At 40.0% G+C, this 15,084-nt stretch overlaps 1 protein-coding gene across 3 annotated transcripts in view; it reads right to left on the bottom strand.

The window, feature by feature from the left end:
- Nucleotides 1-6,340: 6,340 nt before the first annotated feature.
- The window catches only part of EBF1 (EBF transcription factor 1), a 773,266-nt gene continuing 764,522 nt past the window's right edge, over nt 6,341-15,084 (bottom strand). Inside the window, exons 16-17 of one of the 3 annotated variants that reach the window (XM_069199654.1) lie at nt 9,237-9,305; nt 6,341-7,655 (exon numbers count right to left, since the gene is read on the bottom strand). In XM_069199654.1, the coding sequence (XP_069055755.1) occupies nt 9,238-9,305 (68 nt within the window). In that variant the 3' untranslated portion in view covers nt 6,341-7,655; nt 9,237. The remainder of the gene's footprint in view (nt 7,656-9,236; nt 9,306-15,084) is intronic. The other 2 variants (XM_069199653.1, XM_069199655.1) reach the window with 2 other exon arrangements.

Here is a 15,084-nt window from a genome sequence, read left to right on the forward strand (position 1 = left end):
GCACCCTCAAGAAAGAAGTCAAACTGTTAAGTAAATTGTTTTGTATGAAATTGAAGTTTGTTGCCGAAGACTGTCTGTTTCACTGTAGACGGTTGATTGGCTTAGAAAGATCTGAATACTCTAGAGGATTGTATGTTTGACCTAGAAGCAATTGAGAAAATTGGAAGTCTAGATCAACTGTTGTAAATAGTTATAGGCTGGTCTATAAAATATGGTCCTATGCCCAAAAACAAGATAAAGGTGATAATCTAAAAACAATTCAAAGAAAACTGGCTCTGGAGGAGGTATTAGAGTCAAAGCCTTTGTTGTCTTTCTTATGATCAGATGAAAATATTTGGGAGGATAGAAGAGCTAACTTTCCTTTTCTGAATCAGGAGAATCAGTGGCAAAGCCCACTCTTTCTTTTTTTGTGAATATGTTCCTTTTGAGGATTTATGGCTCTTAAGGATGTTTTTGAATGTGGGACTCCCCATAGAGAATGTGTGGAGAGACTCAATTTTATTTTTAATATGCTGAAGCAGAATATTCAGAAATTTCTCTCATCTAGTGAGGAGCATTAGAAACATTTTTTAGAATGTAATAACCAGGATCTGTAGGGTGCGGTACTGAATCCTTGCTGGGTAAAGAGATGCTGGCAAAAGTAGTAAGGGTTGGAAGAGTATTGTATTGTGTTATGAGTTTGGCACAAGAAAGGTTAGGACAGTTACTAATACCACCAGAGAGTGAAAAATGAAAACAAAAAGCAGAAAACTAAAGAGTTGGCAAACATTCTTTCTTCATTGGTGTGCCAAAATGATCTGCAGATGGAACTGCATGGCTGTCAAATCGGTAAATATACTGTTTAGATTCTGAATCAGAAATGTGCATTCATAGTGAATGGGTATTTTGGATTTTGGATCTTTCTTGTTCTTCACCTTGTGTTGCTCGGATTACTGCACATGGGTCTGGAAGGGAAGCTTTTGTTATGGAATTGGGTGCCAATTCTGAGTGCAAAGCCCTGTTCTGTGGTGTGTCTAATTGTTATGCTCCTTTGGAATATCAAATATCTGTGACTGGGGCGAATCTTTGATTTGTTCTGCATTCCGTCCATCACCTGTTCTTTTTGTCTTTGCCACCCTAAGTGGGAAGGGTATGCCCAGCCATGGATCCCATGCTCACTGTGCCACTGGATTCAATGGCTGATGTGGGGTGATATCCCGAAACCTGTCCCAGCATGCTTGTTTCTGGTCCAGGGAGAATCTGGCCTGGCAGTTCCGCACTGGACTGTTCCCATGGGGAGTAGGGTCTAAACTGATTTGCATATGACTAGGTCCAAACTGGAGTGGCATGATGAGCAGAAGAAATGATGGATTAAACCCAGATCTGTGACTGGGGGTGGATGTTTGATTTGTTCTGTAATCCATCCAGCATCTGTTCTTTTTGCTTTTGTCACCCTGTGGAATATCAAACACATATTTAGTCTTTTCACATTTCAACTTGTATGAAATATCAGACCCCTGACAGTTTGGTACCGATTGTCTGGGCCTGACACCATGAATGGGGATGATTTAGCTGATAGCTTAGCAATCTTTAGAAGTAGCTTGATAGAACCCACACTGTGCTGATACTACGTAGGGTGGCACCTATGTAAGAACAACCACGTGTGGTACAGCCAGATTCTTTTCAGGGGAGAATATATTTCCTAGCACCAGGGGATTAAAAGTATTTTGACTCAGCACTTTACATTTGAGAGGTACTTACAGGTTCCTGCATATATGGAGTACTTCTCTTCAATAGATAATTGAGTGCTCCAGACCAGTAGGACCCTCATATTAGTACAGGTAGTCCAGTAATTAAGTTATCATTCAAGGTACCAAATCCCTCTGATACATGAGTGAAAGGTTTGTCCCATGATAAAGTCATACAGTCACCACCAATACCAGCCCTTACTTTATCTTAGAGAAAAGACGGTTTCTCAGTAAACTCAACTGAGCTCAAAATTAGAAAGCAAAGAAACTGATTGGATGGTAGATTCGTACACATGAAACACAAGTTCTGGGACGGTTAAATCCCTCAGCCCTGCGCTGCCTCGCCAACGTACTGCCTGAAGATTTCAAAAATAGTGAGCAAAGAAGAGGTATTATAAGTTCTCTTCTTTTTAGCCAAGTACATATGAATTGAAAAAACAGTAATTCTACGAAAGCGGAACTAAAAACCAGATTCCCCGCTCAAAAAGGGGAAGCACACAGCAATTTAACTGTGTCTTCCCAATATGAAACCAACCGTGCACCCAATGTGAACGGCTGGTAACGCTCCAGCAAGGGGCATGTCCTCATGCATTATGACCTACTCATCCTTGGGATGGTCAAAACTGCTGAAGTGTTCGCTTTCCTGTAAGGTATCTTTTTAAACTCCTACCTAGAGATGGAACTCTAAAACTCTAACCAGGTAAGAACGTGGTAGCATAGGAAGCAACTGTAATCAGTCTGTATGTGTACATTTGCGGAACATAACACAAAAGTATCTGTGTGCATGTTTACTTTTGCATTATTTTATGTAGTTACAGATGTTTTGCTTCATAACTGACATTAACAAGTTCTGCTTAAGGATGTTTATAGAATACCACATCACCTCATTTTTTTATTAGACGTAATTTGAAAGCTGTTATACTTTATAAGGAAATCCATATATTTCTAGATGACTGTAGATAATTGATAAGTACACATTAAGAAATGTGTAGAACTTTCCATTAAAGAATATATGAGCGGACAATGTAAATTCTGCAATAAAAGGAATCCCATGAACATGAATGAGACAATGGATTATGCTCATATCTTCACAGAAGACTTGCATTGCAAAATTGGAGAAATAGCGTCAAGCAAGATCCATTCATGGATTTAACATCGTGATTGTGATATACAGGACACTTGAAAGTACACATCTTTATTTTTCAATGTCAAGCCCAAACATTTAGAAAAATACCAGCTGCAGCAGATTTTCAGTGGATGGGAGCATTCTGAATCAATGTTATCATGCCACAAATGTCATCATAGTTTCACCTATTTATTGTATAATCCTTCCTAGAATATTAAAACCAAACGTGAAAGAAAAATATGGTGCAAAACGAAAACGGCACATCACCTTTTCTTGTGACATTATCGATTAATGTTCAATGCATTATGCTAACTTGTAACCAAAATGTAATGTTTCAATGCGTGCTAAATATTAGGCAGTGAGTGCACTGATTAAACAGGATATCGAAACAAATCATTTTTTAATTTTTACAATTATTTAAAATAATCATTAGACATAGGAAGTAATTCAGTGTGATTTTTTGCTTTGAGAATACCCAAAGAGGCAAAACGTGTTGCCATTTCCTTTAGTGATACCTACTATCTCACTTGTCTTCCATGGCATATATATGTTCAATAGGAATCAAAACAATGAAAATGAGTTGCTGCAGCTGTAAAGCAAGTTGTGCCTGAAACCTTTCTCCTGAGGTTGTTCAGTGTCCAGTAATCTCATAAAGAAGTTGGAAGTGGGGTTTTACATAAATTATTCCATAGAACAATATTCTGCTGAAGACCTCCTGAGGATAATATTTCTCCAAGAATCGCCAGAGTGACTAATGTTCCACCTACGGTTTCTCAATGTGGCATTACACATGTATGAAAGTTGCACTGGGAAATACTCCAGAGATAACGTATTATGGGTGTACCCAAAGATTGATCCAACCTTTTACCCAGAAAGGTATTTTCGTCTGAGAGTGACAATGAACTCCATTAATCAGGAGGCAAACAAGGACAGACTACATCCTAACTGCAAAGCCTGTCCAATCAGCCTGAAGTCACAATGGCAATATTTATTTCAGACAAATATATTTAGAGGGTTCAATCACACAATGACATTGGAGTGTTCTTTTGTGGAGCCTGCCTTGGTATAATGTAAATCTGCTTTGTCACTGGATGAGTCTCTTTGGGCTTGATTCATCTCCGGGTTTACATTTACATTTAGAGCACATTTACACCCTTTTCGAGTTCTAAAAAAATACTGTAGTCCTGGAAAGCTGTGATAGTTACACATGCCCAGGAGCACTCACATGAGTAAGTGCACATGATATACAATTATGCATTTGTAAATGGCTAGCAAAAGAGCATTGAGCATGCTTTTTTCTCCATGGGCAAAATGTATTTCCCTGAGCAGAAACCCTTTCTTTGACATCCTCATCACTTTCTGGGGCATTCCTTCCCCATTCATACTCAGGATAACGATTTACTCTTTAGTTTGACAGGAGCAATTCTCCAACTATTCTTGGGATTGGAAATTGCCTAAAAATATATTGTTAATGCCCACAAACTGAATTTGTGATTGTTAATCACATTTCTATGGCATCCTTACACTGGAACACCCAAACCCCACCCTTGAGCCATTCTGCTGTATTCATATTTGTGTGTAAAAGGATTTATGATAATTTATTCACATTTTGTAACTTGCAAAACTAAATTTACAAATATAAACCATGCACACTTGAGTTAACTTTAAGTGAACAATTGGCGTTGTGAATCTGCCCATCACTATCTTGGTACTGTCTCTCTCGTCTAACTCAACAAGGATAAGAGAAACAAAGAGAGAGGTTGGTGAGAAAGATATCAATGGAAAGAGAAAGGATGAGATAGAGACTCTAACACTGCACTCTATAGTTATGCTAAATTTATCTTTAGAAGATCTTACACTTTCTACAGGCATAATCTTGGGGTGCCCACCTGTCATCTCAAATTCCATTTCAGTAAAACACTCAAACTACAATCTTATCCCAAAGAACACATCAGTGCCTGCACGAGTTTACATTTTCACATGTAAATAAGTCCAGGTGCATTCTACATGCAAAGCTACACCAAATTTGTCAAACTGTCATATTTTCGCCTTCTGTACATCAGGCCTGCCAACTCACACGGTGCTGCCATGTGGCACATGATACTGGTAAGATGTCACACAGTGAACGCAATTGGAGTTAGGAACCTCTATATAAACTGTGATTTCAGCATGTGTGTGGTGGCTCTGTATTATTGAATTTGTCAGGTTTTAAATCCTCCTCAAGACCTGGGAGGTGGTGTTTGTGGGTAGGGTAGGTGTGGTTGTCTTCACCAGTGAGACCAGTGAGAAGAACAAAGTCCCTCTCTGTGGCTACTTGCCCTGCAGTCTCTTTCTAAAGATACTTAGGTAGTGAGGGATTATAGGGCTCGCCCTCCATCGCTCCAAGACCTCATCTCCACTTTCACACAGTGAACATCTTTTCGGAGTTGTTAGGTCTGATATGTACAACCGGAACAACTGGTGGTGCAGAGGTAATCAGAATCAGTTCTGTCTTCCCTAGATGATCAAATATTGTGATTCTAAGCCCCTTCATCTACAAACACTGGAAAAATTTAGAATTTATTTATTATTAAGAATTATATAAAAACAAAACCCAGACTTAAACTGCTAAATGTTGACTAGTTGCACCAGTCTGCTCTGAGCAGAGCGTCAACTTCTCCAGCAAATGTCACCTTTGTCCTCAAGTAAGAAAAGGTTTCCTTTTTGTGCTTTTCTGTGGGTTTGATTTTGCTCATGTTGGTGGTGGATGCTCCTGTTGCGGAAGAATGGACTGTGTAGTAAGATGGGTAAGGTGTGCATTGTTAAGGCATTATTTAAACTGCTGGTTTTATTCGGGAGGGGACAGGAGTGCACCCACACTTGCCAGGAGGGAGTATCCCACTCTTAGGCCACACTGAAAGCTCGGATTGTGTCTCAATCCAGACGAGGTGGGGCACCATAAGTATTCATGGATCAAAGAAACATTTGCCCTCAAAGTTCTTAAAGCATAGGATACATTGGCAAACACTAAACAAGTAAACGCTATTAGGAGACGCGGCAACTCCTTCTTCACATATATTGGAAAGAATGTCTTAACTTACAAATAATACAAAAATAGATAATGGCTTTAGGTGGAATTAAAAAATGGAAGCATGACTTTAAACAATACAAAAAATGTAGTATATGTCGTAAATTTGTTCTTAAAATCACAAAAAGTCTAGTGGGGAGTGGGACACTGGAGGCTCTTTTCATGTAGGAACCGTGCACATTAAATAAACGCGTTTTAGGGGGCCTGTGAGGGCTGTAATTTACAAAGTCTAAAGATAAATACATTATTTATATGGATATTTTACAAAATCTCCGCTTGAAACAGAAAATATTTGTAGCAACTGATTTGTGCTGGCAGAAGGCAGAAAATCTCCCCTCTGCTCTGAGAGTGACACTGAAAAAACTGGTGTAAGACATTACAACATACAGTATAAACAGAACTTCAACTTTGGCAAAGAAAAAAAATCAACATTATTTATAACTACATACAAAACACAACATCCAAAAAATAAAATATAAAATCAACCCAATTGCTAAGAATCGGTAGTTTCAGTTCCGGGCGATACTTCTCATCTGGAACACCTTCCAGATTTATAGAGTAAAAGTTCACTAAATTGAAGAGAAATGCATATTATCAAAAAATCCTTCATTTATTCAAAGTGTTGTTCCTGTTGGCTTCATCTTCACTCAGAACCAGTGACTTGACTGCTTTTCAAGCCTGTGTCCAGGAAAGAGGTGTCGGGGGAGGCATCAGGGATCCTAAAGCCATTGGAGCTGGAACATTCCACCATCCACTCTCACTCGTATGTATTCTTCATGGGCTGTAGACATGCCGTTCCTCAACCCACATACACAACCCTCTTTTTGCTCTGGATCTGCAGCAGGAACAAGGGTGGCATGGGCTAAGTTTGAAAGACATGGTGTGACTTTGGTTCCTGTCGAAACTTGGCTGGTTGCACCGTGCGTGAACAAGGTGAAAGAAGGAGCACTCCCTGGGCAGAGCATGGATCTGAAGAAGCCATCTGTAGGGTGCCAGGCTCGGAGAACAGGTATTATCAGTCAGACCCAGCAGGCAGTGAGCAGAGCGAGGCCCCTGGGACTAGTCACATCATTATATACATTTCATACAAAATTTTCAGTCAATGACTTCCTGGAATCATCACTGCTGCGAGCAGCAGATAATCTACATATATATATATGAAGTCTTAGTGCTTAACCTTTTGGGCAGACTAATGAGTGTGACTCAGCCATTCTTTACAGATCTATGTGATTGAATACAACCCCTTACAGTTCTACAGAGCCCCTGTGATTGGATACAACCATAGAAGGCTATACAGATATGATTTAATATTGTGGTGCCAGTTCCAATAAGATGACCCTCAACTATGATCATGGCTTCACTCACATATCTTTACTCATGTAAAAAATCGATGCAAATCAACATTTCAAAGTCCTATAAAAGTTAAATTCAGCAAAGCATAGTCCTGTCCTTTGACGGGTAACCACTTGATTGGGCCAAGCATCTCAGCACGCCCTTTGATGAGTAACCCACTGTCTTTCCTCTTTTTAGAGTCTGCAAGGTGGGCAATTCCTGTAAAAAAGTACTTAAAATCTGCAGGGGTTGCAACTTTTGGAGAAGGTGAAGCCCCCAAAGCTGCTTCCAGGTTTAACTTGAGGCACATGTCTTCATATCTGAATCCAAATCCATATGTAAGAAACGTCCCATGGCTGAGCGTAGGGGATTCACATGGGAGGGACAATCAAACCGGACAAAGCTGCGGAAGTGAGAAGAATAGCAGTCAATAGAGAGATTTCAGTTGAATTTTTGTACAGATCTGAAGGCAGTGGTCAGGTTTGGAGGGACTAATACATCATGAAAGTTATGTGCTCAGTATTGGGAAAGCAGATATACTTGCATTAGGAAGTAAAGGTATCCCTTACAGGGTTGGGATCCTATAGGCTTCAGTTGGGTGGGAGTCCTGTTCCAGAGTGGTGAGGAGGAGAGGTACCTGTTTCAAAGGAGATACCTGCACTGGGCCTTAGAGGATGCCTCATTCAAGGAATGTGATATAGCTGTTGCATGTATGAAGGAGTAGCAGCTTAGGGGAGGTAAATGTTTCAATGTAAATTGGTACTAATGTCTTCAATGGATTAGGACTACCTACTTTTATGAGGAGAGGATTCCTGCAGCAGGGGTGACTGGTTTTGCTTCAGAGGGGTCGGGATACTTGCATCTTTGGAAGAGGGTGCGTCAGAGAGACGGGACACCTGCTTCATGGGGAGAACATACTTAACTTAGGACTGTAGGGATCTCGACTTCAGGCACTTTGAAGTCTGAAGCTACCACATACTTTAATGATGCAGAACACACAATATTTGCATTCATCAACGGTCTGCACATCTCATGAAGTATTTGGGAATTCCAAACCTGTCACTATTGAGCCAGGAACTATAGAAGTGCAAGAATTATCCATATAAAGGACAACAGATACTACGCTGACCTCCTACAGAAGTCATATTTTAGATTTTCCTTTGGCTACACTTAAAACATTTGCAGAACGGGTATATGTTTAAAAGTGGGATTAACGAGGGACGTTAGCTCCTCCCCCTCTGCTCATACTGATAGACGTTATTCTAATTTATTCTAGGACTTCCATCTATATAATTAGCCAATCACAAGAACTTCACAGTAGAGACAGAAACGGCAACAAAAACAAGAACACTCATCTGATACTGTGCTGTCTACGTAACATAGCATTCACTGTATTAGCTCACAAGCACTCACCACTCTGCCATCCGTACCACACATCCAAGCATACTCCCCCATCTACATACACTGTTCTTATCTTCTTTATTCTCCTCTGCATACCATATGTCCATCTACGCACAGCCATTAAAATAGGTTGTCTTCCTAATGCTGTGGTACATAGCACCTGCGCAACCACATGTACTATGTTCTTATAGTCTTCAAAATCCCTCTCTTCATCCTCCTACACATGCAGATACTGCACCAAACTCACTCTATTTATGTACACTAGCCTAAACCTCCGCATCATTCAGCCTATGCACCTGGGCAACAACACGAATTATACATTGTCCCCCACTCAGTCCCTATCCCACTGTACTTAATACCTGTCCAATCGCATTCATTTTATTTGTGGACATTGTTCAGACCTCCACTCCCCATCTTGTTCTCCCTTTCTGTAGTACCCACATAGAGCCCCCGTCACGGTTACAATGATGATAACTCAGTAATGACTCGTCGGGAAGGGGACACCAGTCAATGCTCCCTGAAAGCTCAGTGAGGATCTATGTATAAGACAGGAGTAGAGGAAAAGCAAGTCAGCGTAACGTACTTCAGGAGAAGGCCAGTCCCTGGAGAGACCCTGCAGAGGAGTACTTGTTAGAGTCCACAAAAGACTGATCTAATAAAGGGAGACAACAGAGAAGAAGAGAGGGTAGAGTGGTATTAGTAACAGAATATGTTATTTGGTAATTGCACAGAACCGGCACATGAATATAATCAACTCTTCTCAGCCCCCCCGCCTCCTTCCTTCAGAGAAACAAAGCGCATCTCAGATTGGGCTTATGTGATCCTAAATCTTGGCACAGTCTAGTAATTAACTTGTTGATAGTGGATCCCGGGGACCTAAGTTCCGTTTGCAGCTGTTCCACGAAATCGTGTGATTCTGTGCAAAACATCTGATCTCCTGGGCGTACTCATCTGGCAAGCTGTGAAGCACTCACAAACATGGTGCCCCCTGGTTAAAGTTACATATGGATACAAAAGTTCAACTGACCGCTCCAGACTTTCATTAAATAGGCTGTAGGCTGGGAGTGACAGTGTCAGGGCTTACTATGAAATACAGTGAAAGGTCCTCATGGAAACCCCTCAGGAAATTATGCTGAATAGTGGGACTGTTAACAGACGATCCCTGTCTGATAGCACGGCAAAGCTGAGAGACTTCGGCGTTTTCAGTCAGTACACACTTCCAAACAAAACCAGCAGCCACATCTACTTCTCACTTTCTCAAGACAATCATCTGCAACCCATCCTACTCTACAACCGTGTCACGTTTGATTACACACAGCACATGCACCCACTTATGCTGAAACGAATGTGTTGGCTTTAGAAACTAGCCCCATTGCTAGTAGCAAGGTTGGCTATGATAACAATTATAACAGGCGTACGTGTGATTACTAGTTTCATTCTGGTAATTAATCTCACTGTAGTAAAGTCTCTAGCTACAGTACCACTTCATCTAGACCAAACTATAGGAGGATGCCCAGCCACAACAACTAATCCAGCAACAAAAACAGTAGTCTAGCTTTGATAACTGATCTGGCTAGCTACGTTAATTGCCTGGATGTGGTGAGTAGTTTATAATTGCTACTCTGGCAGCAGCAGCTAGGCAGCATATGAAAATCAGTAACCTTGTGACACAATAACACAGTTCACACTATAAACATTGGGGATGTTTATCAGGTAGGGATTTTAGTGTATGTTTATGACTGTCAGTGAAGATCTTATAATGCAGAACTACAAGCAAGTAACTCATTTGTATTCAGCCCTGGGCCTTCTATATATTCGTACACTTGCCAAATAGGAGCACGCCCTATTATCTGGGAGGTGCGTTAAAGAAGCTACATACTTAATTCATATACATTATTCTGAATCCGAATTGTGTATTTGCCATTTCGCTCGCATGCAGCAGTTGTGGCAGGAAAGTTATCTAAACGCATGCTTGATTTAGAGTACAAATGCTTGATAATAGTATTGATGTAAAATTGCTGTCTTCTGGGGTCTCTTTAAGCTGGAACCTATGGAGGAATTGGTTATTTTATTTCGTAAAATAATAGTCAAACTACTAAAGCTTTCTTGGTTATGCTTTGGCCTTTGGCTACGTGTGCTGCATAGAATGTGACTTCAGAGTGGATACTCTGGTAACTCAGGCTTCATCGATTGACGTATTTGCTCGATAACCTACAGTATTTACCTTTTTGTCATCATTCTTTGAGCCCTTCACTGGGGTTAAGCATGATTTACCTTGCTACTCTAATATACTGACAATAGAGATCAGAGGTAATATCATAATAGAAATGGTTACTTACTTGTAGTCCTGGGTATGAATCATAGGAATCTTTACTGAAGTCCTAAATGTTAGAATAATTCCCTACTGCATGTGTGGACCTTGGAACACTTTTAAGCCATATTTGTCCACATAACATTATGTACAGGGTGCCAATGTCCATGTGCTCATAGAAACTGAAGCACCCTTCAAAAACCTATCCAAGGCATAGTTTTTTTTCCATAATCTACATCCATATAAAACTCAATTGCAGCATTTGAAATGTAAAAAACATGCAAAGACTGCCTCCCATTGAGGGAAACATGCAGCCTAGTATGCTTTTGTTATACAGCTGTGGAGTTAAAGACTGCTATGCTTTTAAGAGTCGTGGAGCTTCCACTACCCATGATACACCTCAATGGCAGTTTTCTCCCTCAGGAGACTGGGTTGTTTATGGCTTCAGTGAAGGCGCTTACAATGCAGAGCCAGGACTACAAGTAAGTAACCCTTACCTATATATCGTAGGAGCTTAGGTTCTTCGTGGATAGTCATAAATGTTAGACTAGAGTTGTAGACTCTTTCAGTTGAACTATGTGGCTCTTTGGCATATGGAATACTTTTCATGTAGGAATGTTAAAAAAGTCTCTAATAGCTCATCCTTAACTAAACGGATTTTTCACAGTGGTGTGACTTACTTTAGCATTAACCTGTGTATCTGAATCTAAGTAGTCATTCTTTGTAAAGTGAGTACTGATTTCCAAGTGGCAGCCCTGCAGTTATGTGTTAAGGGAACATTTGTAAGCCAGACTATTGTTGTTGTTTTCCCTGTAGTTGAATGAATTTTGGATCTACCTGGAAGCAGTTGTTGTGCTATTTGGTACCATAAGGGAATGCAAAGTACAATCCATCTGAAAAAGGATTGTTTAGACGTGGCTTAGCCTTGTCGGACTTGTCCATAATGAACAAACAGTTGGTTAGATTTCTTAAATGTCTTAGTTTTATCCAGGTAAAAATGGAACACCTTCTTAACATCCAAAGAAGGTAGATATCTTTCTGTTGAAGTGGAATGGATTGGTAAAATATACAAATAGTGTTATTGTGCTATGTGAAATTCAGGAGCTAGTATTGGTAAAAAGGATGGATGCTTTCCAATTAATACTCTGTACGCCTGAAATATGGTGTGTGGTTGTACAGCTGATAGAACCTGAGATTCATGTACTTGTGATCTTCCCAAAAATCTGTAATAAAAAGAAATTTGGGTAAACTATCAGCTGAGTTTACAGCTAGATGCCGTTTTATGGAGGGAAACTGCAATTGTGACTGGACGAGAAGATCTATTGCACACATCCATTTTCTTTTTTCTGATTGAAAAAACTGATGAAGTGCTAACATTCTGATTTTTTCTCTTTTTACATGTTTGTGGAGAATCTGCAAGCCCATCATCGGTCTGTACTCTATATCAATGCTTTTCTGCAAACCAGGAAATATCCAGAATATATTCCCTGGCCATGTTTTGCCGAGATGGTACCAGTTCTCATAAAGTTTCCTTTCTGAAAGTCATAATCTAGTATTTTGATGATTTTTTTGGGGGGTGCAAGTGGTGGTCTGATCTTTAATCATAAGCAGTAACCTTGACTCAATATGGTCAGCACCCACTTGTACAATGTTTTGAGACATCATTTTGCCAAGTGACAAGACACTGCTCCTACCACCGGAATGGCAAAAAGAGTGAGGGGTTCTAGGTTTTCAATTTCTGTTCCTAGAGGACTGTCTTCCTCCAGAACTAGATTGTCTTGCAGGTGTTGAATTTTGTTTCGAAATTTCTTGCTGTAAGGATACATTTATCCTTGCTGTTGTGGCTGAGAATAGGATTGAAGGGATTGAACGGTACGCAGGTAATATCTGGTATCCTTTGACTTATATTGTTGCTTGAAAAATTGTTTTCTTTCCTCCAGCCCAACAGCATTTGGGGTCTCTGCTTCATTTTTCATCCAAATCACTAATTCTTCTGTGTGCTGACCAAATGGTCTCTTACCAGCCAGAGAATGGTAGGTTTATATATATTTTTTGTGGATCTGGTTTCAGGGTGGTTAGTCTTAACTTGAATGATTTGCAGAGTGGCACCATATGGCAAAACCTATTGCAGTCAATTCTGCCCCATCAATAGCTGCATGTATAACTTGGTTTGACACCAAGGTGCCTTCATTGGCCATCTCTTCAAAATGTTGCCTATTTTTTGAAGGTTGTCTGTGAATGACTTCATTCCTTTCTAGATTTAGCAGTGATAACAGCCAAGAAGAGATGTAACGTTTGCTATTTTTAATGCTATAATTGCAGTGTTTCACATGTTGTCCCTGTTAAATCTATCCTTTTGCTCCCTCTTTCTTGAGGATTAGTGGCCTATGGTTCCAGTGTATCAGGCTTTCTGACTGAGGTGACATTCACAACATCTGGCTTCGGATCAGAGTTCAGGAATTTGGGATCCTGGTGTGGGAGTTTGTATTTCTTTTGCAGTCTTGGAGCGACAGCTTTCACTGTGGCCGGCATTCACAATTTTTCTTCTAAAATTTCTAGAAGTCCAGGGACCAAGGCCAGAAACTTTCTTGGGGAAGCTCTTGGTTAAAGAATGTCAATAATAAACAAGATGGATGTCTGAAGTACTTCCAGAGGAATGTCTAGTTTACTTTCCTCCTCACCGAACACTGTTAAATGCTTTAACGTCATTCACTGGTGAAATTCTTGCAGAAGCAGCAAGAGAAGTTGGTGCGTAGGATGGTCTACCACTAGATGTTGAGTGTGACTAGGATCTTGATCTTAGTTTCAGTTTCTCAAGGGTATGAGCGCTCCTACATGGAACTAAAAAGAATCAGTCAGTACAGTATGTACGCCCAAATGTAATATTTTGTTAGTTGGACTATTTAAAACCAAATAGGAGACTAAATAGAAATGGTGTCTCTTAAAATTGTTTTCTTCGTAAAAAAAACATTTTTTCAAATGGTGTTCCAGGGATATTCTACTGTTTATGAATATCAGAAACACTTCCATGACAGAGTACTGTATGTGATGTAAACTCTTTTTTCGCCGAGGCAGAATGAATGGGAGCAGGTGATAATCTTTGTGTCTGAAGAGGATACACTTCAAAAGGAAAAGAAAGCTCTTAGAAATCCCACTTAATGGTTGACCCAAGGCTGGTACTTTTCTCAGTAATTTCCTGTAGTTAGCAGCCCTCATGTTATTATATCTCTTGATGCTCCATAAGTGAAGGTGAGAGTGTGTGTGTGTATGTGTCTGCATGCGCACATATATGGCCCTCTTTTACTGGCATTATCTCTTAGCTTCTTCTGTCTCTTGTTTGGAGTTGCCTATTTTTTGTTGCTGGTTAAATTCGACCTCAACACATGGTGTATGAAAATAAGATAATTACCTGTAACTATAGTTCTCCAGTATTGGGAATTCCCCATCATTGAGATGGAGTTCCCAGTACCTTAGACAAGTAATGTCACCATAGACATAAACATAGAGGCCTTAGGCCTTTCAGTTTATTACCACATCAGTGTCATTATTTTAGAAAGGACTGAACTTAAGAGTCCACCAATCAGGAGACATCACCCTGTAGAAACTTCCGGAGAGAAGCTCCAGTCCCTCAGATTTTCAAAGCACTAGTGCTTATAAGTCATACTGTGCTGTGAGGGGTAAAAGTGCACTTCTCTGGGGAGGTGGATGGGTCACATGTGAATTTATGAAAGATTCCAATAGTAGAAAACTAAAGTTACAGGTAAGTAACTTATCTTCTTAGTCCAATATTTGAACTTTCATAGATTCACATGCTTGATCAGAGTAGAAAGCAGTATTCCTGGCACATTGCACTGTAAGAAAATAAAAATACAATTCAATGTATGGTTTGTATTAGAAAAGTACAAGGCAGACATAATATCATGAACAACATAACCCTTTATGCAACTTATAAGGTATGGATAAACATTAGAGAAAAACAATTGAGAAAACCTTCATTATGTGTTAGGCAATGTGCAGAACTATAAAAGAGGTTGTTGGGAAGAAAGATTTAGCTCCCCTTTACTGGAAAAGATGCCTCAGGACAGCTTGGCCCACAGCCATATCACCTTGAGGGATTGAT

The sequence above is a fragment of the Pleurodeles waltl genome, chromosome 7 (genome assembly GCF_031143425.1).
Source record: "Pleurodeles waltl isolate 20211129_DDA chromosome 7, aPleWal1.hap1.20221129, whole genome shotgun sequence".
In the NCBI taxonomy this organism is placed as follows: domain Eukaryota; kingdom Metazoa; phylum Chordata; class Amphibia; order Caudata; family Salamandridae; genus Pleurodeles; species Pleurodeles waltl.